The 26,050-nt window shown below is 33.9% G+C and overlaps 2 protein-coding genes across 2 annotated transcripts; both read right to left on the bottom strand.

Annotated features, from left to right (window-relative positions):
* Positions 1–3,447: 3,447 nt before the first annotated feature.
* On the bottom strand, positions 3,448–12,968 carry LOC149373329 (protein-lysine N-methyltransferase SMYD4-like). The gene is made up of 8 exons (XM_089597462.1): positions 12,817–12,968; positions 11,952–12,533; positions 11,527–11,783; positions 5,062–6,063; positions 4,620–4,894; positions 4,259–4,453; positions 4,022–4,159; positions 3,448–3,924 (listed from the first exon to the last, which is right to left on the bottom strand). The coding sequence occupies exons 2-8, from the start codon at positions 12,512–12,514 to the stop codon at positions 3,646–3,648; spliced, it is 2,709 nt and encodes a 902-aa protein (XP_089453588.1). The 5' UTR covers positions 12,515–12,533; positions 12,817–12,968; the 3' UTR covers positions 3,448–3,645.
* LOC106646009 (uncharacterized) lies at positions 9,592–11,304 on the bottom strand. The gene is made up of 5 exons (XM_089597288.1): positions 11,159–11,304; positions 10,760–10,844; positions 10,524–10,673; positions 10,217–10,438; positions 9,592–9,711 (listed from the first exon to the last, which is right to left on the bottom strand). Exons 1-5 carry the CDS (start codon positions 11,254–11,256, stop codon positions 9,640–9,642), a joined length of 627 nt encoding a protein of 208 aa, XP_089453414.1. The 5' UTR covers positions 11,257–11,304; the 3' UTR covers positions 9,592–9,639.
* Positions 12,969–26,050: the final 13,082 nt, after the last annotated feature.

Here is a 26,050-nt window from a genome sequence, read left to right on the forward strand (position 1 = left end):
TTGTTAGTTTATATATTTACTAAGATGATTCTTTGGCAGGTTAGTGATAGCAAGAATGAGCTCAGCAATTTATAAGTTTATTTAATGGTTAAAATATTGATTTGATCAGCAAGATACGGCAAGAAGTAACTCAGCTTTCTAATACATTTTTTATCAACGAAATATTTTTTGGTAATTAGCCGACAGAAATAAGTATTTTAGCTCATTATTAGTTTGTTCGATTAATAAGATATTTTCTTGGCAAGAAACTGACAGCAAGGACCAGTTTCGCTTTTTGATTGATACCCAAAGTTATTATGATCGAATACAACATTTAGAATGCTATTAATAGTGTAGGCCCTCATGAAAATTTCAGTATACTTTCAATAAAAAAAAACTTACGCTGCGTAAGGATGGAGTCTTGAACCTTGAACTTTAAGGATCAATCCATGTACCCCCAATCCCTAATAACCCAACCTCCCCAGGGTGTGTAACTTGGCGCCGGCCGTACCGAGTGATCTCTGAAACATGTGGCATCTCCGGGGATGTTATTTGTTAATTAGCCTTGATATGATGCTTTTTCAGAGAGCGCCGACTTATCTGGTGAGGAGCAGACGTCTTGAAACACGAAGTTTTCTCCGGGGAAAGGCTAAACAGTGGCGAGTGGACTCGTTGCATCATTGATGCAAAGAATGCTACTGTGCCCATGAAATGATAGGTATATGATATTGAGTAAGAGATTGGTAAATGGGTGTGGCAATAAGTTTACCTTCACACATAGGTAGTGAGTGAGGGTGGCCCTGAAGACTAGGCCTGTAGGCTCTCTTGGTAATCCGGTAAAAGAAAATTATTTTGAAAATTTGATCTAGCTATTGGGATTATGCCTATACCACGTGACCTCAGTATATATATGACTAATATAGAGGCGAAATAACACAGGTCTTACGGGAGGAATCTTGTTTTTATTTTTTTTCGCACTTAAGGACGTTCGGTAGTGTTAGCGGGGGGAAACATTTGCGCGGTGAGGGGAAACCAGCGATGAATGAAGATTTGGCAACGTCGTACGGGTCTTAAATGTGTGAGTGTTCATGTACACGCATCAGGTGTCTCTGCACACTCTACACTGTCTGCTCGTCTGCTGCGTGCTGCGTCGGTTACGACAGCGTTCGTGTATCAATGTTTTTGTGATAAAGCTGTAAGTATTTGTTACTGATTTATTATAAAAGTGTAGTGAAAATGAATAAATGAGTAATTAGAAAGACTTGTAACAATTGTATTTCTATTTGTAGATTTAGTCTATCATTCCCAAAACAGTGATTAAAAATCTATCTTAAGAAGAAATAATAAATTTGAAATTAAAAAAAAAAAATAAATAGCGTGTTATTAACATTTATTGTTTTTTATGGGAAGGGGTGGGCGTTCTGTACATACACTCACGCACACACGTAAGCTTGTATTTTATGCGTGAATGCATAAATATCTACAATAATATTGAGATATTTACTGATCAACATCCTGGAACATTTTGAATTTCCCGCCCCTTGCGACGTTGCCGTTGCGTTTCGGTCGAGCTTTTATTTAATTTTTTATTTATAAACGAATCAGACGATCGTCGCAAAACTTAGCATACATCAAATTAATAACATTATCTGTAACATATAAAAAAATTGGCCAAATTCACTGGCCCAATTTGCTTAAAACTGTGATTTAGTCAGTTCTCCTATAAGCGACAGTGTTAAAATGACTTAAATTTGAAATTCAATATCTCGAAAACGAAACAGAGGAACCTCTTTAAATTTTGACTGGTTTATTGTAACAACAATAAAAACGTCTGGTCAAAATTTCAGAAAAATTCGTTGGAAAATTCAATCACTACCGAACGTCCTTAAAAAGATATTGAGCTTAAAAAGGTTGTTAATTCCATGTTACTGACATAATGAGAGTTACGTAGTTATTTTTTTCCTTTGGTGAATTCGTTCATGAAGGTTGAAACAGCGTTTTGAACCGTATACGGAGTGCCGTTTAACCCTACTTTGAGCTGTTTGTTTCAGCTGTTGCTGCTGCTGCGACACTGCTGCTGATGCTCAGAGGTAAACAAACAGCTCAAAGTAGGGTTAAACGGCACTCCGTATACGGTTCAAAACGCTGTTTCAACCTTCATGAACGAATTCACCAAAGGAAAAAAATAACTACGTAACTCTCATTATGTCAGTAACATGGAATTAACAATCTTTTTAAGCTCAATATCTTTTTAAGTGCGAAAAAAAATAAAAACAAGATTCCTCCCATAAGACCTGTGTTATTTCGCCTCTATATTAGTCATATATATACTGAGGTCACGTGGTAGAGGCATAATGCCAATACTATAAAGTTCAGGGCAGCCAAATAAATTTTTAAATTAACAATCGTTCTGTGATGTCATTTTTAATGTTAGATAAAAGTAGTTGCAGATAATTCAACCCACTCTGATCGATAGACTTGTTAGAAAAAATAAATCGTTGGAAGCGATTTGTATTGTGATCAGAATACGAAGCGTTGTTATCGTAACCTTATTGCGATCACAAATAAAATCTCGCTCAAACGCATGGATGGAACCATTTGTTGTAATAAAAACCAAGTACAAGTAGCACTCCGGGAGTGCAGGCAGAAGTGAAAACTTGAACTTATGGCGCGTTGGGCACTTTTTTGGGTGAGCATTTTTAGGTGCGCTCACGACATGAGAAATTGTACATAAAAAAATCAAGTTTATCAAAGCAATGTGGGCACTTTTTGAATGGACATGAAGTATAATAATATAGAAACTATATTCGAAGTAAGTGGTTTTATTTAAATGAGTAAATATTAGTAAATAGTAAATACAAAATTTATCAATTTGTTTAACACATAGCAGCAACACAAGTCAAATGAAATATTTAAATGAACAAATTTTCCGTTTAATATTCATTTATAAAATAAACATAAAAAACTCTCAATCTCGTCTGTCGCGAGGGCATTAATTGGGCATTCGTTCGTGCCTTTTGAAGCAGTACAAAAGGTTAAAATTTTTTCACCCGCCATGGATAACTAAATTTATAAAATATTCTGTTACTAACTTATATTTACTTAAATGAAAGAAAAATGAAAAAATAAAAATTACCGAACGCCTAGAGCACTGGAAAACAAGAGACTTTTAACTAGCTACAACTGCAGTTTTGAAGTATCAAGCAAGTTCTAACGATATTAGTTATCACGATTGTAGTTAAATTTTTTTTACTGTAAGTTCGGTCACATTATACTTGGTAAACGCTGTCAAAAATTTTCTTGATCATGAAAAAAAAAAAAATTGGTCCTCTAGATTACATTTTTGACAAAAAATTTTTGTTTTTAGTTAACACAGCACGTTTTAATGTAAGTTTAATTTATATACGTGATAAATATAATGGGATACGACTAATTATGTATGGATTAAAATAACTTATCGATTAATTATCCCATTTAAAGTTTACTTATTAAGGATATAACATATCATTTTTTTTTTTCAGACGCCCTATAGTATTAAAACGTAATCAAAAACGTCAAAATCAATAAAGCTATTAGCTGTTTGTCGTAACTGTAAAAAGTTTTATAAAAAATTGTTTAGATATTGAGTAGGTTAAATACTTTTTTTTATATTTGTGTATTCCAAATTTATCTGTTCATACAACTTTTTGGAATATACAAATAGCCACCGTATACTTTTGAAAAAGCTATTTTCAGAGTTTCAATCATTAGGTAAGTTATAGTTGACGGTTGAGTCAATTTTTCGGTGGCTGTTACAACTGATCTTGCCAATTTGGTGATTATTTTTTGTGTATACTGAAAGTCATCAGTTTCCATTAAAATTTTTTTTATCTCCACTTCATGTTTCTTGTACAGCTCGATCTCCAATGGCTTTTTAAAGCATTGAACAAAACATGCCTCATTAATCTAAAGGGAAAAAGACGTTTATGAAACTAAGTATCACCAGGCAACAAATTGTAACAAACCATGACTTTAAATTTAAGTGTTAAACTTGTATATTTACCTTGTATAAACTTCTAGACATGAAAATCACAGGTTGCCACATTTCTTCACAAGCTTTGCAAGAACATGGAAAACCGAGATTACATACTCTCATACACTTCACTTTAAGCGTAAAACTAGGTCCATAGCTGAAACATAACTGCAAGAAAACAATAATAAATTGGGTGAGTCATCTATGTATTTTCGTGTATTTTGTCAAATGTGTACATTTAATTATATTAATTAATAAATACTGCACCTGCTCATTATTTTTTATTGGCTTCAAGGCATACACGACAATCCTGTTATCTTCCGTAAAACATCTGCTGATATTAGGATCGCAGTCATGATTGATTAAAGCAGAAATAGTTGGAATACAGTAACCTCGTATTGATAAGTCACTTAAATCATCTAAATAACCGTAATTCTTTAAACCAAAGCGTTTGTTGTCGATCTGGAATTATTTTAATTTGGTTAGCTTAAAAATTAGATTCAAAGCACAGGTTCATAAATCAGCGTATGAATGTTACAAACTACAAGGAGTAAGTGAACGAATCTTAAATACCAACAAAAGAATTTTTATTTAGTAACAATAAATATATTTTTTACTATGTTTTTACCTTGACACCGCAAGAATAAGATATTTTCATTAATTTCAAAATCAGAGATCCAATAAACAAAGCTTCTTTATTTCTCAATAACCTTTTGCATTCATCACCAGAGTATTTATTGCCAAGAAATAGTGTATACTTAGCTAAAGATATCATAATGCGTAAGGAAATTTTCGCAAATACAGCTGAAATTGTTGGTGAAACACTACTGTCCAAATTTAAGATGCTTGTCAAACCTTTGTTCTGTAAACTTCCATCAACAGTAAATGCACTTAAACGATCATCTAAAAAAACAAATTTTTTTTTTTAACAAAATCAGGAAACATCATTGATAATTTTAAAACACCAGAAGTGATTCATTTATTACTATAGGACTTTAGCAAGAAAAACTTGAGGTGATTCATAAACTTTAGTAAAACAATTTTGATTGAAAGAAAACGTGATTACTCACCTTTGTTTTCTTCAACAGCAGAAAGAACCAAGTCTTGAAGATTAGAAATAGATCCAGCCTTTTTACATTCTAATATGACCAATCTGAGACTAGTCAACAAAAAATCATCAAAGTTCATGAAACCATCTCTCATACAGTATCCAAATGCTGGACATTCAATTTCATGGTATTGCTCCCAAGACTCTTGCTTACATTTTTCCGAACAGTACATGCACCAACTGCATGAATCACAAGGTATCATATTCCAGCACACGATGAAACAGTGATTGCAGAAGGCATGGGCTTTGCACAGATTTAATGCCGATACGTATGGCCTTTCTACAAAAACAACTTCTCCTGGTTGAATATTCCGAGTGGCAACGAGATGTCGTTGAAATCTAGGATTAAATTTGGCACTAACCAAACTGAAGTCAGCAGTTTGCTTGTTCACCTGTGGTGCAGTCTCAGTTTCCTTCTTTTCATCATCTGATTTGCTTGTTTTCATGCAGTTTATAGACTCTCCAGTTTCCTTTATCAATGTTGCTGAGCTTTTTTTATCCGAAACACTGCTCATAAAGGATTTAGCTTCTTGCAACACTTTTCTTGTATCTGGTGATTTAATGTGTGAGAGGCATTTGGCTTTGCGACACAGCCATTTGAGTTTTGAGTCATTGGACTTTGAAATGCTGATTGCTCTGTCAATGTCTACGATAGCTTCTTTGTATTTGTACAAGTGCATGAGAAAAGCGGATCTATTGGCATAAGCGAGTTCCTGTGCAACTGATCCTGGAAAAGCTACTGCTATGCTCATACAGTACAGCTGCCAAATTTTTTCGTGAGTTGTCATGTCATGTCTTCTAGAGCTATACAAAATATTTCCTTTTTCTCTGTCAAGCCTAGAAATTTCATCGCTTTTTGAGATCCTTCGCATAAGTCCATATATTACATTGTCATTTCGAGGATCCAAAAATTCCCTGATCATGGCGTTCTTTTCTTCCTCCATCGTGTTTATTGAAAAATGGACTGGGCAACAAAACGTGTAAAAAAAATTATTTTAATTTTTTTTCTATTTCCATTCATAAACATCGAGCAAGCATAAAGCAATACAAAAAAATGAGATATATGAGCACTAGGAGCTTTTTATTTTTACTCCCATGTGTTTGCATAATTATATACACGTCATTTATTGTGTTTTTCCCTGCAAAATTTTCATACTCATTAAAATTTATAAACGTATTAACAATATGACTCTGCACATATCCACAGCAAAAATTGAAATATATATGTATGCACTTGACCCAAAAGATCACACAATAGAATTTTTTTAGCAATTCTACGACCAGTGTTGGATATAGTCCGACGTTTAGCATTGGGCTAGTGTGTGTGTATATAAATAAAGATGTAGCATTATAATTTCCAACATCCAATCCAATATAAAATTTTCATGAATTAGTACGATTTTGAAATTGAAGCTTCACAGCACACAGGCGTGAGAAATTCGTTCTTGAATTTTACGTAATAAAAGTATATAAGCACGAGAGACGCTGAAGCACATTTGCAATTGACCAACGATTAATAAAAAAAAAAAAAAATCCAAATAAATCTTGTTCCAAAAATGTTCATCCTTGTGAGGGTGATTTATGTATATTTGCATTGATTTTAACGCGTAAAAACAGGGTAGACGCATGCTATTTATATCTATGTAGAGTTTTTGGTACAAAATCCAAACGGATTTCCTTGTTGGAATCGTCAACATTGATAACAATAAGAAATATAATTAAAATTACCTTTTTTGTCAAAAAGTCACAAAAAAAGCTGCAACTAAGTAATTTGTCGGAGAAGTTACAGGCACAGGACTGTACTTTATATGCGTTGCAAGTTGCAATGCAAATCGCTCGACGCGTTTATGACTGTTTATAAGCACTGTTACGAATTGACTAAGGCGGTTGTAAGCATGTAAACTTGTAAGTACAATACGAAGTAACTTTATATACCTATATATACTTAGGTATATTCATAACTGCGCCGCAACAAAGACAGCTACAGCTTAAGTAGCTCTTATAGAGAAAAAAATACGCCGTACTTAAGGCTTATTATTTACATTATTGGCATTACCATTGCATTCATGTTGGGTGACATATGCTTGATAACACTGAGTTCGTAGAAAACCCTCTCTGAAATTCTGAAGCCGAGACTACCATATTAATACATCTATATCTATGCGGACCAAAAATATACGTTACAGAGACAAAGGAAGTAATTTTTGATGTTTATGTTCAACTGAGTAAAAATTATCTTTAAAAAAGATTTCAAAATGTAAAAATATACCAAATGCAACAATAATTTGAGTAAGTATACTCAAGCATGGCAAAAGATTACCACGTAAACTTTTTTTTTGAGAATTAAAAAAAATTAATAATTCTCAAACTTTGGCATTACATTTTTTAGTTTTTTAAGGGTTTTTTTTTTTTTTTTTATTTAAGATTAAAATGTGTCATTTTTTGGATAAGTATGGATATATTTTTTTTTTCAATCGTCTACGACTGTAATGAAAGCTTTCTAGCTCAGTAGAGGGATTTATTTTGCCATCGAGAGGATGAAATTTTACTCACTGTCAGCCAGACGGATGTTCATTCCGAGGTTCATTCGATTCACTACATATATACCTACATTAAAGTCACTCACAATTGTTTTATTATTTAGAACAATGTTTCAAACTAATGTACGCACGTTCCGAAAATTAAAGTTCCATAAATACAGAAATAGAACTTTAGTAATTTTGATGGTTGTGGTAAAAATAGAACGTTACGCCGCTTGTTATAATTTTCACTCAACTACTCCCTACACTTTTTCCCAATTTAGTACACAATTTTTTCTGCTCAACAGAAGTACATACCTGAGTAGTGAGAATTAAAATGGCCAAAAAAAATTGAACAAAGTTGAAAAATTGATTTTTAGGATATAGATTTTAGTTTTGGGGTGTACTTTACCAAAGAGATATCAAGGGGTATATGATCGATTGGAAAATAATAACGAACACCCCAATGCACATTAAGAAAAAATACGTTTAAGGTGGCTTCGGCATTTTTTATTAGAATGATAAAAACCTAAAATTCAGATATTATGTCAATAAAGTATGCTCAATATGCATAATATTATGGTCAACCAGTTTATTTTCGAGTACTTACATCGCAACTGCTGAAAAATTGCCACTTTAACACGTACTCTTAAGGGAATTGTTACAAAGTATAAAGGAAGAAAAGTATGAAATAAGTATATCAATACTTCTCCTCTGAGCTGCTTCTGAATGTGTATATCGACGGCCCGGACGAAGAAAAGCTTATCTCAGATTTTGCCGTTCAAAATAACATGGAAGTCTAAGGTTGCGATTATTTGGACCAAAAAATATCCCAAACTTGTCTTACTCGTGTCTTACGTCAAGTTTAGACATGAATTTGACAAGTTTAGGATATTCTTTTAGTCCATGTAATCGCAGCCTGAGCTAAGCTTTTCTTCGTCCAGGCCGTCGGTATGTACATGCGCCAGGTACGTACCATTTTAGGTGCTTTAAAAAAATCTATTAATTTTTACAACCATTATTTTTCGATACTTTTCTGGTGATATTTTTTTTTATCTTGTATAACTTATTGTTATAACTGTATTTATACAGAAGACGGTCCAAGTCACCCTAAAAATTAAAAAAAAAAAATGTAATACCAGTTTGAGTGTTGTGGATATTTTTTTCGTGTTTTTTCTTTTCAAAAGTTTAGGTCTACGATGGTACTTTGCCAAGCTTGAATGTACTCAAACTATTATTGCAACTTATAAGAAATATTTATGCATAATAAGATTATAGTATTTTTTTAGTAGATGGGTATTTTATAGTTAGAAAAAAAAAAATTAATTTACAACTCTTAAATTGTCATGACATTTTTAATTTTTTTATAAGGAAATTGTTTTTTATTTAAAATCTTACTTTTTTCGAGGTAAAATTCATTACTCAAATGTCCGACTTTCCAACCAGTTAACTGGTTTTTTTAAGTTTCATGCGAGTCTCTTCGCGTTAATGATAGAGCACTTATTGCTCGTCAATCTGCTCGACCGGGGATCGAATCCCGGCTCTGACCGCACCTTTTTTCAGGAACCTCTGTGGTTTTTCCATGTCCCCTATAGGATATCCCTGCTATGTAGTAAGTATATGTCCCATCCGCTGTGCTAGCTCCACACCAGTGTGGTGTATAATACTTAGGTATACCTCATATTACCTTTTCTTCTTTATTAATTATTTTAAGATTCGAGTGATAGCTAATGATTTTTGAAATTTTGAAATTTGTGGTAAGGCAGCGAATGTATTCTATATATACCCCTCCCCCGTTAAAATGTTGTGTTTTTCTATTTATTATTGTAAATATACGTTTTGGAATTTTAAAATTAAGTAAAACAAACTATGTAACATACCCATATGTGGACTTTATTTACCATTACGGTCGATCAGTGAAGTCAAGCAACATCGGCGACGGTGAGTATGATGGTTAAGTAACTGTTCGCCTTTGCTATTGATATCTCTGATCGATTGATTGATTCTTCTGTCCTTTTTCGTCACATTTCGAATATAGCCCGCTGTGTAGTCGTATGGAATCGAGATATATCCTCTTTCTCTATAATATACTGCTGAAATATTGTTTTTGCCAGTCAAAAAGTCTACTTTTTTTTAGTATAATTTATCAACGTTTTCAATTTTATGCGATGAAGAATTTAATTCTTTATCAATTATTTTGGAAATAGCGTAAGCCTAGTCTACTTGTTTGAAAAAAAGTTTATTCAATACAATAAAAATTACAATAAACTTGTAAGTAACTGCTCAAAATTACATTGAACTGTTTGATTTTATAAACTACACTCCAGTAGAGGAATTTAAAACTGCAACTAGTTTTTGAGCTATAGTTAACACTCACATAAATACTTCTTGATTTGAAAAATACAAAAAAATTAGGAAGCTTGTCATAATTGTAAGTAAATACAATCAAGCTCTATTGTAATGATTTAAATTTCTAGCATGCATTAAATAAATTAAAGAGTTGTTAAAAGATTATTACTTTTACTGAGGCAAAGAAAACTTATTAGTTACGCAGTCATCAGATATTGGATAGACATACGAATACACGTGACTACTAACTAAGTTTAATGCTGCAAGCAAGAAGCAGGTTACAGCTGAAGGTTGGGGTATTTCTTTAAGAGCAGTTTCTATTGATCGTGCCAAATCCGTCAACATTTGCTGAGTGCACACAAAATTGTAAATAAGTTGATAGTTTTTTGCAATCACTGACTCATGTTTTCTGTACAACTCTAGTTCTAGTGGCGTTTTAAACAGCTTCTTTTCGTAGTTTTTTGGTTTCATCTGAAAATAAATTTCAAATTTTTTTGAGCACAAACTTGTTCTAATATATAATTATATGGTTAATGTTCAAAAGGATAAATAATACCATCATTATGGAGTCAGTTGTATTCAGTAGAGGAGGCCAATTTTCTTCACAAGCTCGACAGTTACATGTAAATTGGTGATATTCTAATAAGTACATCTGTCTCGAAAATTTATCCTGTATTCTATAATTATCGACATAAGCCGCGAGTATCTAAAATTAGATTGAATAAAAATTTTTTAAAAATCATTTATCGCATGATACACTTAAAAACATAAATGAAATTAAAACTGCAATACCTTTTCACCCTGTTTTATTGGTCTCAAAGCATAGACGGCTAGAGTACTGGCTTGATTAAAGGTTTTGCTGGCATTTGGGTCACAGCTATGTTTAACAAAACAAGTAAACACACTTGGTATTGCGGCACCAATGGTAGAATTACGGTCAGTTCGTCTTCTCATAAAATCCCGTATATTCGAAATCTTTATAAAAATGTTATCACATGAAATGCATTTTTAGTCGTTATTGCAATTAATTATTTATAAGTTGAGTAACATTTAATTTTTTCAAGTATTTCTTCTAAATTACATTATAACATATTAACATTCAAAGAAAAATTTTTCTGAAGCAATCGCACAATCAGAAACAGAAAATTCTTTTTAAATAACAAATAGTACTTTACTCATGAAAATACTCACTTCGATTCCATTGGCAACAAATGTAGTAATCCTGTAAATGAGTGATCCCAAAAACACAATATTCTTGTTACTGGACAAAATTTTACATTCTTTAGCATTAAATTTTTTCCCACAAAACGTAGTGTTCAAAGCCAAAGAAATCAAAGTGTGCAAGGCTATGTCTGAATAATTGTCTAAAGTAAAAGATGACTCAGTTGCAACCAATTGGCATAGTTTTAAGAATTTGTTCATTTTTAGATTTCCATCAATAATGACTTTTTCTGTAGGATTTTCTGTAAAGTGAAAACATCGTGACTATTTCTTTTTTTTTTTTTATTTTAAAAACTTAATGGGTAAAATGTAGAAAATGAAAGTAAACTTAGGCTTACCTTTTTTTTTGTTAATTTTTCCCAGAAGAAGTTTGAGATTCTCTATGCCACTATTTTTTCTACATTCCATTACTGTAATATGAATAACGTTGTGTATAATACTATCTGTACTATTTCCCTTCATGTAATCTGCTAAAGTATAGCACTCAATATCGTGGTATTCATTCCAAGCGTCGGTCTTACATTTTTCAGAGCAAAACATTACTGATGGACACAAATCACATGGTATTGTTGTCAAACATGCAGCATGACAATGACTGCAGAAGGGATATGCTTTTTTGGAATGTAAAATAGATACCGAGTAAAGTTCTTCGACATATATCACTTCCCCAGGGGCAATGTCACGAGTTGCAACAAGGTGTCTTCCTAGTTTTGGACTGTACTTGTCTGTGACGTTACTAAAGTCTTATGTTTCAATGTTAAGCTCTGGCATCTTAGGATCGTTAAATTTTTCACTTGGCTTGGAATATTTTTTGCTGATTAATTTCTCAGTCGATTCAATCAGAGTCAGCACTTTGGTGTGATCTTTGTTCTTGTGGGTGATGAGTTCAATGTGACCCTTAGCTTCTTGCATCAACTTGTGAGCACTTGGCAAGTCATCAAGGGCATGAAAGCACTTGGCCTTACGGCATAGCCATTTGGCTTTTGAAAGATCAGAATCAGTGATACTTAGTGCCCGATCAATATCGACAATGCAGTCCTCGTACTTCAACAAGTGTAAGAGTAGAGCTGATCTGTTGGCATAAGCTGTTGCTAGCTCTTCAGACTTGGTTGGGGCAAGGGCTATGGCCATTGTGTATCTTTGCCAAATGAATTCATGTGCATCAAAATCGTGGACCTTCCGTTCAAATAACTCGTTACCTTTCAACCTCATCTTCTCGGAAGATATCAGATTCTTAGGTTTTGGTGTGACTGCATACTTTTTAATGCTCTGACAAGACAGAGACTTAAGCTTCCTCAGTAAAACTTTTTTCTCTTGTTCCAACATTGTTATAACTAGGTAAAACCTATAAAAATAACATATTTCAAGCAAACTTCAGAATGCCGGTGTTTATAAGAGCGGAAAAAAGTTTAATTTTGTGGCAATAAATGATAGTGGAAAATAAAATAGGGAGTGCCTAAACAATAAAGTTATATGAGAACGAGAAATATACAAATCGTTATCATAAATGAGAAACAATAGAGATTGAAAATTTTGCCTCACTTGATGTGCTAACAAATTAGTTTTATTTCCGTATAATACCTTTGATCATACGTTATTTTTGTTAACAAGGTACGCATTTTTCTTACCAGATATTCCAAATCGTGGACTTTGAAGACTGGAGGAAAAGAAAGTATCAACGATAAGTGGAGTACTTTTGAGAGTTTTGAGCTCGCAGTAGCGTTGTTTATAGTTGTTTAAAACTAAAACAGTTGTTTTACCGAGTGTGAAGTGTATCACGCTCATAGTCTATGACTGAACTGAACACTGAAGAAGTGAAGAGTGAAGAAACTAAAGCGCCACGCATGACGTAACGGCGCGTCAGTTTTAGTCATTTAGGATGCGTATACATCATGTATACATGGGAGTCCCGAAGTCGAGACTGACTAAGGGTGCCTGTACATGGAAGACCTGCTGTTTGGCAACTTCTCGTCATGGGCATTTGTTCGTGCCCTCGCGACAGACGAGATTGAGAGTTTATTGTATTTATTTTATAAATGAATATCAAACGGAAAATTTATTTATTTAAATATTTCATTTGACTTGTGTTGCTGCTATGGTATTGTGTAAAAAAAATTGATAAATTTTGTATTTACTATTTAATAATATTTACTCATTTAAATAAAACCACTTCCTTCGAATATAGTTTCTATATTATTATACTTCATGTCTATTCAAAAAGTGCCCACATTGCTTTGATAAACTTGATTTTTTATGTACAATTTCTCATGTCGCGAGCGCACCTAAGGGTGAGATTACATGGAGTCTGGCAGTCTGCAGACTGGCAGAATCGCGCTAAGTTTAAAGTATGTTTCAATATCAATATTTAAAACCTGTTACGCAAGCAAAGAAATAATTATCGTAATACATTTGCATTTCTGTATTAACTAATATTTATGAAAAAAAAGGCGACAAAAAACGTTTTGTCACAGTTACATATTGTTATATATACCAGGTTACATCAGTGACCCTACTGACCGACTGTGCGATGTTAACATAAATCTATAAAAAAAGTTATAAAATAATATTTGACACGTTTTATTGAAAATGAAATTGATTGTAACTAAGCCTTTATTCTGTTATGACAATAATTACAATTTTTTCTTTATTTTACTAAATTATTCTGAAATGTTATAATTTAAACATAATTTAAACTTAGCGCGATTCTGCCAGTCTGCAGACTGCCAGACTCCATGTAATCTCACCCTAAAAATGCTCACCCAAAAAAGTGCCCAACGCGCCATAAGTTCAAGTTTTCACGTCTGCCTGCACTCCCAGAGTGCTACTTGTACTTGGTTTTTTTTCTTGCATTCTGTACAACAGACACCTTGTTTTCAATGAAACTAGACTCTGAAGTCGTATTTTGATTTTAGAAACTAGTTTTAGTAAAAAGTTTTAAAAAAATTTAGAGTCAGTATAACAAACGACTAGTCGGTAAACAGGGAAATTAGAGTAACAGGCTGCCAGCAAAAACTAGTCATTTGTTATACTTACTCGAAATTTTTTACCAAAATCAATTTCTGACATCAAAATGCGACTTTAGAGTTTAATTTCATTGAAAACAAGGTGTCTGCTGTACGGAATGCAAGAAAAAAAAAAATATTGATCTCTATCAATTTGAATTGAATCGCCCGGCGAAGCTTTGACTGGCATTCTCCAGGCTCTGTTCGGAAATGATACGTTGGTTAAGTTTTTGGTTGGTACCTACCCCCACCCTAGCTTAACTAACCGACCGTGTGTTCGCACATGTAAACAATAGTTAATCAGCTGATCACGTTTTGGTGCACTTTAAGCGCTTTTGTGGTTAAAGAGAGGACTTGAAAGCTAGGGTGGGGGTAGGTACCAACTTAATACTTAACCAACCCATCATTTCCGAACAGAGCCCCAGACTGCAGGTTTCCCAAGGCTCCATTAGTTAAGTCAGTTAAGGTCACGTGATCATTTATCGTAAGTGCGAGGGAGACAACATGATGTCACCGTCTCACTCGCACGCATAATAAATGATCACGTGACCTTAACTGACTTAACTAACGCTATATGCTCATTTCCACGCGAGTCCACTCCTCTTCTCGTAGGCGCACGCTGTTCTATACGAGTCGCGCACTCTCGAGATATATATTTGTTTATTGATTTTTTTTACTAATTAGTAATTAAATAATTACAATACACTGACTTGACAGAGATTACATATAGTCTTATGATCATCGTATAAGATATTATTGCCGAAGAATGAGTGGGACGGTGACATCATGTTGTCTCCCTCGCACTCATGATAAATGATCACGTGACCTTAACTGACTTAACTAACGGAGTCTTATGTGAACACAGCCTGCATAGATTAAGACATCTAATGTATACATATTTACATATCTATATAACTGCTGATGTTCCGCAATAATATCTTATACGATGATCATAAGACTATATGTAATCTCTGTCAAGTCAGTGTATTGTAATGACTTAATTACTAATTAGTAAAAAAAGTCAATAAACAAATATCTATCTCGAGAGTGCGAGACTCGTATCAAACAGCGTGCACCTACGAGGAGAGGAGTGGATTCGCGTGTAAATGAGCATATAAGCGCACATTTTGGAAACATGTGGAAGAAGTATATCGGATATTTGCCTACGAGGAGAGAAGCGGAAATGTCGACTATAGCTATATAGCTGAGGGCACAGCCAAAGCAAGCGGCGACACGAGTTTTTCTCTTTTGACTGCAACCGAGTATATGCTATATATATTTAACTGACTCTTGATCTCTCGCTCTTGCTTCAATGTTATTTATCAATCTGACTCAATTAAATCGTGGAACTACATGCTCATTAATTATATGCACAGACTTTTGATTTCTATACATTATTTTTTAATCCTCCCGTACTGTTAACATTCGCAAAACCATGAGTGTTTTTAAAAAATGTACAACTTCAACTATTTTTTAAGGTTTTCAGTACAGCTTTCACCACTAATTTATTAATTTTACACATCCTAACTGCTGTGAACGGTTGAACAAGCTCTGGAGGATATCCATGAATATATGTGACTTTAAAAGAAAATTATCTGGACCTTCAGATGGCTGAGTTGGATAAGGCTTATGCCACTTAATGAATCGTTTTACACTTTAGGGTCCAATTCCACGTCATGGTGGATTTTTTTGTTTAAACAATTTATCATTTTGTTTTCATTTCTTTTATTTATGTTTCATTTAAAAATACATATGTGTCGAGATTTTTTTCGAATACATCAAAATAAACATTGTTACTTTGATACTTCTTGTTATTAAGGCCATTCCACAATTTTATAACACTAAAATAACTTTGAGGATTTGAACACGATTTATGCATTTTGAAATTTCTAAGACATTATGAACATCCTATTAACGACAAAAAAGAAGCTAGAGGCAGAGGAAAACTCATACTTTTACTACGATAATATCAAATATGATTATTACCAGTTAAGTAGAACTTATATCCAATTATACGTGAATATTTATCTACCTACATATATTATATTTTTTGGCTTATATTGACATTCCTTATTAATACCTTGTGGTTATTACATTGACAAAACTCGTACTACATTATAATTATGTACAAACATTAAGGCAGATTCTTTAGTTTTTATAGATAGTGCTTATTTTAGATTAAAGCTTTTTTTATTCAACTCATACTAGTTTCAACCACTTGTAACTCGGAGTATGAATGTAAAAAAAAAGTTGTATTGTGTATAAACAATTAATCTTTATACCTACAATGAATTATTATTGTAATTTTACGGAAATAGTTACCAAAATCTCTTGATAGCGCGTAAATCATATACAGATAATAAACATGTTTTTTTCTGTTTTGAAGGTGGCACTGTATATATATTTTTATCGATCAATTACTATAAAGATATTATAATTTTACAATTTACATTGTACTTTAAGTCCTCGCAATTGGTTAATTAATTTAACATTTTATGCAACACACAATAATTTGCATTTTGTTCGACTGTTTGTAGTTGATAAGATGGACCATCAAAAAACACCTCTAGCCATACAACGCAAGGCAGCTAATTTTTTTTTGTACTTATAGTAACACTAGCGGCCCCCCAGTCTCGGCTTCACCCGAGACTCACTAAATGGAACACCGTAGTGTGTTGACACGTAATGTGAAACGTTTTCAGTTAAAAATTTTACATACATTTCTAACACTGCTCAAAACAAAAATATTCTTATTAAAAACATATTTGTTCGGAATTCATACAGTTTATTTAGTCAAATAATAAGCTGTAAGAAAATGGAAAAAATATAATCATGCTTAAAAGAACCTCGCGTTCCTTAAGCCATAAAATAATCATTTGCCCTAAAGGGCCGTTGATTTGCAGTTTCTCCCGTATAATCTATGAACAGGGCTATTTTATAAAGCTGTAAGGATTTAAAACTCACAAAAAATTTCCTATTAAAAAAAAAATTTCTTCTCTTATCTCACAACTTTATTACTACAGTAATAAAGTCCTGGAGCTCAATCTCTACATTTTTTATGGCCACAAAAATATAAATACATATTCTACCTATTTACAAATTTTTCAGATATAAGAGATTACTATGATGGTTATAGTGAAAAGCTGATCATTCACTTAATAAATTCTTTATTTATCGATTTTGATGCTGCTTTAATCTCGATAAATGTTCAGCGTCATTTTCTTGATGCCTAAAATTGTATTCATTAGATGCATTTAAGGTTTTCCTTCCAATTCGACTTCTTGCGACTTTTGACATAGTTAAGACTCTTGTGAGCCCTAAAGGCTATTTTTTAACTTTATAAGGTTGTAATGTATTTGTTGGCATCGTAGTTTGACGTCCGATGACCTTGAAAAGGACCGGTGAGCTTCTTATACCCTTTTTTGACTGAAGTTTCCAGCACACGTGATTGCCTCTATACTTCAGGGTGATCTTCTCTGGCCTGTTATTGTAGCACCACACTGATCAGGAGGAAAACTACGTTTGAAGCTTTGGATCTATTGTAGAGCTCTTTCCCAACGTCTCCCGGTATAACATCGAAGACGTTGGTGTCTAAAGCACCTTCTTTTCTCTCAGACTTAGTTATTTAAGTGATCTTAAGTGAAGAAATTGGTTCGTGATGATTGCCCGTTGGAAACTGTCCCATTTTTTCAAGTTTATTTTGCTTTCATAGCTGTTAGGTTCTCCCAGCACAGACCTTGGAGAGGATCGGTGATTCCTGATTGAATGCTTTAAGTTGAGAAGGTAATATAGGGTCGTCGGTCACCGGGGTTCCCAGCCTTGCAGCGAACAACTCTGCTTGTGACGTCTGCCAGTGAATGACTGACTTGGTTTCATAGTGGCTGGCTTTACATAGTCTTTTAGTCGACGAATTGTTTTCAGAAATGGTAGTAAAAATTTATTTGTTGGCAAGGTAGTTCAAACTTAGGGGGTCCTTAAAAGAACTGATGAGATTGATGGTTAATTAGGGAACGTAAATACTTATAATGGCCCTGAAAAGGACCAGCGGTGAAATTTCCAGCTATTCCTTATTATAATTTTTGATGATGAAGAGCTGGCCATGGGTAGCTTAACTCTTACCCTCGAAGTCTTTGTATACTGAGAACATGACGGAGGGAGGTACGCCGCTGACCAAAGAATATCTCGTCTTCGGGTCGTTCCCCGGATAACCAACCGCTCATCGTTAGTCGGAAAACTGGGCCTGAAGAATACCTTCTCTGTAGGTATGCCGTTGGGATGACCACTAAGAAGGAGGCAGTTGTGGTTACTTTTACTCTTCAGGGCTGTCTTCCCTGGCTTGCATTTGAAGTAGAAAATCTGACGATACCAGGCCAGATGGTTGAACTTCCACAGAACTCTAAAGTGTTGGAGCAGGATATGCTATGCTATGCTCTGGATAGACACGTCTCCTGATATTCCACTGGAGATGTTGACGTTCCGAACACCAATTTCTCCGTGGCACTCGGTTATCTTGTCGATCCGGAATATAAATCGATTTATTTTGCTTGCCCATGAAAGAAGTGTGTCATCGGTAGCCAGGATGCCCAGCTGCACGACTAACAACGCTGTTCTTGGTGTACTACGGATGAACGACTACGATAACGGACAACTCGGTGGGGTATCTTATAACCACTTTTCACTATCTTTGATTGCGGGTGGCTTCAATTTTACCTTGATTCCACCTAGTGAATCTTACTGAACTAAAGCGCAAAGCTACCTTATTTTAGCAGAACTTAGAGCTCATTTATCGCTGTTGTTATTAATTTTTTCACGAAAAAAACTGTGCGAAAACCATTTCAGAATTATCAAGAATCGTTTGTAAATTTTAGCTTAACCATATGGAGAAACTCTTCAGCTAAGGCTTTCTTCTCTGGATTTTTATTTTGTATGCATTCCCCTATCCACAGATTACATACATCAACAGTGATTCGAGCTACGTCTCTAGCTGTTGCTGGTGCATCGAATCGCTGTTCCTGAATATTGAATCTGCCTAAGTCGTTAGCTGTTTCAATGTAAAATTTTGTGTAACCAGGATCCATCGTTGATATGAGATCAGTTACATCACTACACTTTAGTCGTAACGTATTTAACATTCTTGCTAATAATCGCACTTCTGCCCTAATCTGTTTGTTGTGATGATTAGAGTTTTGAAATTTAAATGCTTCATCGTTTCCATAGAGCACAATAAGCAAATCATACTTTGCGGTATTACCTATATCATCGTCATGTAATCTTGACAAGACTATTCTGAGGTAAACACTTGCTTCTGGATGGAAATCACCAATAACAATGTTGCTCAAGACGGTTGAATTAGCATGACTAACGTTATCACTACCTTTACAACGTGACATATGGTTATAAATTCCAGTTGCAAGTAGAAATGCAAAGCAAAATCTACAAACTCGATAGTCTTTTAATGTTTTTTGTTTTCCATTACCTAAGTCTCGCGCGCGTCTTGGAAATTGGATTTCATCTAACGTGGCAGACTGACAGTTATGTAAAAAGTTACCCTTATCTTTGATTTTTCGCAATCGTTTCAACCTCTCAAGCTTTGATTTTTCGCAATCGATTCAACCTCTCAAGCTTTGATTTTTCGCAATCGATTCAACCTCTCAAGCTGTTGAGTTGTAAGTTTAATACTTGATGGTTCGTTTTTGACAATTTTTTTGGCACGCTTTGCTGCAGGAAGTTTTGAAATGATTTGAACTTCAGGGTCATCCATATGTTTTCGAAAAAGGTGATCCACTAATTTGCCTTTATAGAGGATTTGCCGAGGTTTTCCTTTTTCTTCTGGATTAATACTCTTAAGAAAGCAGTATGGACAACAGTAGGTCTTTGGATATTTTGGATTAATGTAATCGGTCTTATTTTTCATTCCAGATCCTAGTGCAGCAGTATTTATATTTTGAAAACAAATCCTTTCTCCATTTCTTGGAATAAATAGTAACTCATTTTTTGTGCTATTTAATTTACTTGCATAATTATTTTGTGTAATATTTTGAGTATTATCTTCTGACTCAGAAAGTTTCTGATCGAAAAATTTATTATTTGTATTCTGTAGTTTTTATGAGTACTATTTCTGTTAGTTTTATGAGTACTATCAACTTTTTGGGGTAATTTTTTTGAAGAAATATTAAGAAAACTTTCAGAAGCAGTCACATTCTCTGTAACATTACAAACTAGGTCGTTCTCATGCGAAAAAGATAGAAAATCGTTCGAATTATTGACTATATCGTTGATATCATCATTGTTACAATAGTTCAAGTCGTTTGAAGAATGCTGGAGTAAAGCTTGATCTATTGATATAAAAAGATATTTTAAATGTATCGCTATAGAACATTCATAAAAAGACATCAGGTAAACTTGTTTATGTATGGTTTTTATTTTTTACCTAAACTGTAAGTTTCTCCCACTTGTGTATCAGGATTCTCAAGTAGACAAAAATTTGTCTTATGTTTATATGTATTACTATTGTTTTCTTTGGTTTCAAAAGACTTGCTTTTTTCATCATTTGAAGACAAAAAAATATTACAACGCTTATCATAAACCAGGCTTCCAATATTTTCGTTTATGGCCAGTTTAGATGAACTTCCTGTAAGTAAAAGTATAACAAATTTAGTCATCATTTACTGTCAATTTCGTAAGGAAAAATTCTTGAAAATATTGAAAAAAAAAATATAATTTTAGAAAAAGTAATTAAAGTTTAAAGTATTCTATGGCATTAAGTGAGGTTAATTAATTCTTACAGATTACAAATATTATATCACTTAGTGATATCTTTAACAATCTATAATAAATATTTTCTGACTAACGACTTATGAATCTTTGAGAATTGAAAGCTTACGAATAGTTATATCTAATATATCTATGATGTTTTATAGCCTTATAGGAGTAAGCCTTTTTACGTTATTGTAAAATAAAAAAGAGGTAATCATACAAATAATCTCATGATTAGCTGGTCAATACATAATGTTACTAAAAAATCTGTAAACAGTGAGAAAAAATTTTGAACCAACAGTAACAATCGCAGTGTTCATAAGAAGTAGCACTGCGTACGGATACTACATTGAACAAATATTCGAATAGTAAGAGATGTTAAGCTGCTAACTCTATTTTAAGCAAAGTGTGAACTAGCGATGGCTGAATATGCGAGTGTACACATGTTATAGTAGGGGATATAAAAAAAATGTTAGTATTAAAATGTTATTGTAGAAGTAACTTTAACTACAGGAATAAAAAACGATCGCATTTGTTAACTTATTTTGACAATGAAGTCAAAATAAAGATTATTTACTATAGGTACAACAGTATTATCGAGAAAATACATCACAAACGTTAGTATAACAACTGTGACACAAATAATAAACATAAATGAAAAAAATAACAAAAATTTACAATAGTGAGATGACAAATAATATTGATATATTTATTTTATCTGTCATAAAGCACAGTGTAGTGTTCTCCCAGAGCCTCCAGGCCTAGTTTTATTGCTAGTAACTCTTTGTAGTTTATGTGATGGGTCCATTGTTCTACGTTCCCCTTTCCGAATACTTTGTTTGAGCCGTCTGTGGCGCCCCAGCCATGATCTGAGGCGTCTGTGTGGATTTAGAGCTTGAAATTTTTTGTTTTAATATACTTTGGGCTAGTAAGATGTTCCTTCCACCAGGATAGGTCCTCTGTAGTATTTTGTGGAAGTACTATTTCTGCGTGGAAGTTTTTCCCGGATTGGATTAATCCCTGGATCTTGATTTTCTCTAGGGATCTAGTGTGGAGTAGGCCATACTCTACCCCTTGGCAGGCAAAGATCAGCTTTCCTAGCAGTTTGGCCAGATCTATGATCTTGCAGTTTTTTCCTGGTTTTATCTTTTCCAGTTTCTCAGTCAAGGTAATGATTTTTTCTTTGGTAAGTCGTAGACAATATGAATCTGAGTCTATGATCAGTCCCAAATACTTGCAGCATGTGCTGGGAATTAGTATGCTTTTTTGAAAATTAACTAAGAATCCCAGGGACTGCAAAACACCAAGGGTCAATTCCGCATTGTTCCTGCACTCTGTTTTCGTGTCGCCCATGCACAGAAAATCATCGAGGTATACTGTGGATAGGAGATCCCGGCTCCTCAGTTTTGCCATGACTGGCTTCAGCAGTCTAGTGTAGACGTAGGGACTAGAGCTGAGCCCGAAAGGGAGGCAGGTAAATTCAAATAACTGGTCATGGAACTCAAATCTTAGATATTTCCTGTAGTCCTTGTGTATGGGGATCATGAAATAAGCATCTTTTAGATCGATGGTGCACATCTATTGGCCCAGTAAGATTAGTCGTTCCACTGATTTTATGCCCTCTAGTTTGAAGTGATTCTTCACTATATACTTGTTTAGTTCAACTAGATTTAGGATGAATCTCGAGGAACCGTCTTGTTTTGGCCTCAAAAAGTAGGAAGATTTGAATTGGCTTGGGCAAGGTTTGCACACATTAATCGCGCCTATCGATTTTAGTCTCTCAAGTTCTGTGTGGAGTTTATCTTCTTCGGTTTTGCTATAAAAGTTTTTTGGTCGTGTGATTTGGACGGGTTGTTGTTTGGACCTTAGTTTGTATCCCGTGATACACTCTAATACAAATTTATTCGAGGTTATGTTTTCCCACTGTTCTATGAACCTCCTCAGCCTACCCGCGATTAGGTCGGTGCTTGAACTTACTTTTATATCTGCTTGTTTTGCTGTCTGCCGGTTCCTCTTGTATTCAGGCCCCGGCCTCCTCTGCTCCGCTTTCCTGACACTCCCTGTTGCTGTGTTTGAAATCTGTGGTACTGCTGTGGGTATTGCTGAGAGAGTTGGTATGTCTGTTGGAGCGGCTGTTGGGCTCCAGGTTAGCCTGTCTGTGAGAAGGGGACGGAGCAATTCCCCTGCAGGCTTAAGGCGTTTAAAGGCTTCCTGTATGGGCCCCCTGGCCTCCGGGATTTTTTGGTTTTGTTTTCAAAGGTGAACAGCTTTTCATGCGACTTAGCCTCTTTAATTCTTTCAACTAAGTTGTCACCGAACAGCCAGTTTGATGATTTTGATGACCTTAATACACCCTTTAACTCGTTTGGGGCTACTTGAGTGATCGCTCCCGCTCGAGATTTGTTATGGCTTCGTAACAAGTCCGACAACAGAATTCCTGCGTCTAGCAGTTGTCTAAAGAGGACTTTCCTGTCCAGTGGTGCGTTTGATGCGACTTGATGTATCATGGAACTTACCGCTCTCAGGGCGCCACTGGCCCGCTGACCGCGAAATTTCAACTCGTCGCGAAACGAGACTTGGATGAAAAGCAGCGTAGGGAACGAAAGGTCCCCGGATCCCCCTTTTGACGCCAAACTGTACACATTTTTTTGTTCTACTGAGACTTAATATTTTTTTTAAATCTTATACTGTTATTTAAAACTTCATGGCAATTACTACAATGTACACTCACATTAAAGTATCATGTAGAAGCACCTTCTTTCATTTCCAGCTGTAAAAAAAGTCTCAAAATTGAAGCTGTTAGATCTGTTAGATTATTAAAAAATAGCAGAAACTATTCAACAAAAAAAGGTAAAAAAATCTTCATTGTTGGCTGCATTATTCAGATTTATTTTGTTATTCGATTATTTTACGTAGTTATCTCTTGTAACATGGTACTACGAGTATGAGTTTTACTTTTTTTCACATCATCTTTCGATAAATATCTTTTTCATAGCTTTCCGAAAGTTTTTCTATACCTCTAACTATTTCTCTTGCCCTTTTATCAATATATTTGTAAGTTAATTATATCTGGCATTTCAAGGAGATAAATCTTTTTAATATTCAACTATATTCTCATTTTTTATATCCTGCATAGAATATGTACGTTCGTTAATACATCAACCGTGTTGCGAATAATAAATTGTATGAAAGCAGACTCTCTTTTTCTTTATAATTATTATGCAAGCCTTTGTCGGTATTTCGACGCAGCTGCTGGAGTGGGCGGTAGAGTTGCCGTGGTCGACCCATTATCGAACATAAGGTTCGTACAAGAGATGGAGCTCGGGGTGAGAAAGCTAGGTTTTCCCAAGGACGATAGCTGGCAGAGCGCTCGTATGCTTACAAAACAAGGTTGCTAGGCAACCGCGATATTTTTTTTAAAACAGTCTTTTATTTGTTTTCCGTTCTTTAAATACAAAAGAAAAGAGAGCCTGGCTTCCAGTTCGCTTTGTAACTTCGAGCTTGTACGCAATTGAAAATAAACGTTTGCTGTTCAAGATTTACTTGCTGTTTTTTCCTTTGGCGTGAGCCTTATCGTCGGCAACTAACCGATTGTCATGCGATACACCGTTTAAGAACTTTACTATTATTTTCTTTTTTCCTGATATATTGTCATTCTTTTTTTTGAAACACTTGCAATATTTTGTCTTATACTAGTTTCTTCATACTTTTTCTCTCACTTTTGATTACATTTCTTATTAATCTTTCTGATTACTCTAACTACTTTTCTTACTGTACTTTAAAGGAAATGAAAACATGGTGCGAAAAGTAAACCACTTATTAATTTGGAAATGAAAAAAATCAATGAAAATAAAATAATCGTTTATTAATATGTACATACGAAAGCTGCTGCTAGAAAATTCTTTCTCCTAAGTTTTACGACAAAATTATTCAATTATTTAAGAAAAAATGGTTAATTGTATGAATAATTTATTAAGTGATAAAATTTTAAATTAAATTTAACTTATTAATAAGCAGCTAATAAACATTCAAATCAAAAATAGAATAAAAACCACACTGTAGGAAAAAGTAACTGATTCTCCGATATCAGAACTGCTTATAGCAGTTTGGATGAGATACTCAGATTGTGTGAAGAAGATCACTGGTTCGAATCTCAAGTAAAGTGTGTGTGTGTTTTTTTTATACATAGAATTAGTTAATGAATAAGAAATAAAGATAAGTTCAAGAAAAAGAAAAAAGAAAATTCTAAATTTACTTGCTTTACTTGTGTGGTATGGTGTGGTGTGGTACGAAGCGGCGAGGCAAGAGGGTGCTGTGGTGATGCAGAGTTGTCAGACACAGATTAGTAAAAAAAGGAAGAATAAGATTACAAATTTACTTCCGTTACACACTTTCTTAAGGTCACAATCTGAATTCGTTTGTTAACTTTGTAGTGCAGAACTCGCCTACAGAAGTATAACTTCAACGATGCTTATTTTGTTGAAGGCTTAGGAACAAATATACTTACTCAATGTATTGTAAATAGCTAAAGCTAGCAAGATTTTAGTAATAGAAAATTTTGCAAAAATTAGTTCTTATTTAAAGAACAAACTAATTACCTTACCTCAAGTAGGAAACGTTGTTACGTAAATAAATGTGTCAACAATAACAAAGACAAATAAAAATCATACAAATAGTAGAACATAAATAATATGAACGATAAATAATATTGTTGATATTATAACTAACAAACTAAGAGAAATAGCATATATTAAGTCAAATTAATTAATATTTAATTCAATAAGTTAAAAATAAAATGGCCGATGGTATACTAGATGAACTAAAAAATATAAAAATAAAATATGCAAATTATATTAAAAATGAAATGGCAAATTAAAAATTTCAAAATAGAAGGACAATGGCTAAAATAACTTTAAAGTTATACATACTGATTTAAATGGAGCACACAGTATCACATGTTGCAAAGGAGACAAAAATTTTTTACCTCTTATTGATGAGTATAGGAAGTGTGCAAACATTTATTGTATTAAAGAAAACACTGAAACTATTAATTGTTGTATTGACTGTGTGAATTTAGTTAAAAGTCCATTTCGTAAATAAAGTA

Source organism: Copidosoma floridanum, unplaced genomic scaffold (genome assembly GCF_036245765.1).
Source record: "Copidosoma floridanum isolate Cflo_tuat_1 unplaced genomic scaffold, Cflo_Japanese_pri ptg000032l, whole genome shotgun sequence".
Lineage (NCBI taxonomy): Eukaryota > Metazoa > Arthropoda > Insecta > Hymenoptera > Encyrtidae > Copidosoma > Copidosoma floridanum.

Excerpts from the sequence above, each read along its gene's own strand:
- LOC149373329 (XM_089597462.1), bottom strand. The coding sequence starts at position 12,514 with ATGTTGGAACAAGAGAAAAAAGTTTTACTGAGGAAGCTTAAGTCTCTG. Across the intron at positions 6,064-11,526 it reads AAAAATTAACAAAAAAAAAG|TCCATTTTTCAATAAACACG; the intron begins GTAAGCCTAAGT and ends TTTGTTGCCCAG. Across the intron at positions 4,454-4,619 it reads CTTATTCTTGCGGTGTCAAG|ATCGACAACAAACGCTTTGG; the intron begins GTAAAAACATAG and ends AAATAATTCCAG.
- LOC106646009 (XM_089597288.1), bottom strand. The coding sequence starts at position 11,256 with ATGCTAAAGAATGTAAAATTTTGTCCAGTAACAAGAATATTGTGTTTT. Across the intron at positions 10,674-10,759 it reads CAATAAAACAGGGTGAAAAG|ATACTCGCGGCTTATGTCGA; the intron begins GTATTGCAGTTT and ends ATCTAATTTTAG. Across the intron at positions 10,439-10,523 it reads CAACTGACTCCATAATGATG|ATGAAACCAAAAAACTACGA; the intron begins GTATTATTTATC and ends ATTTATTTTCAG.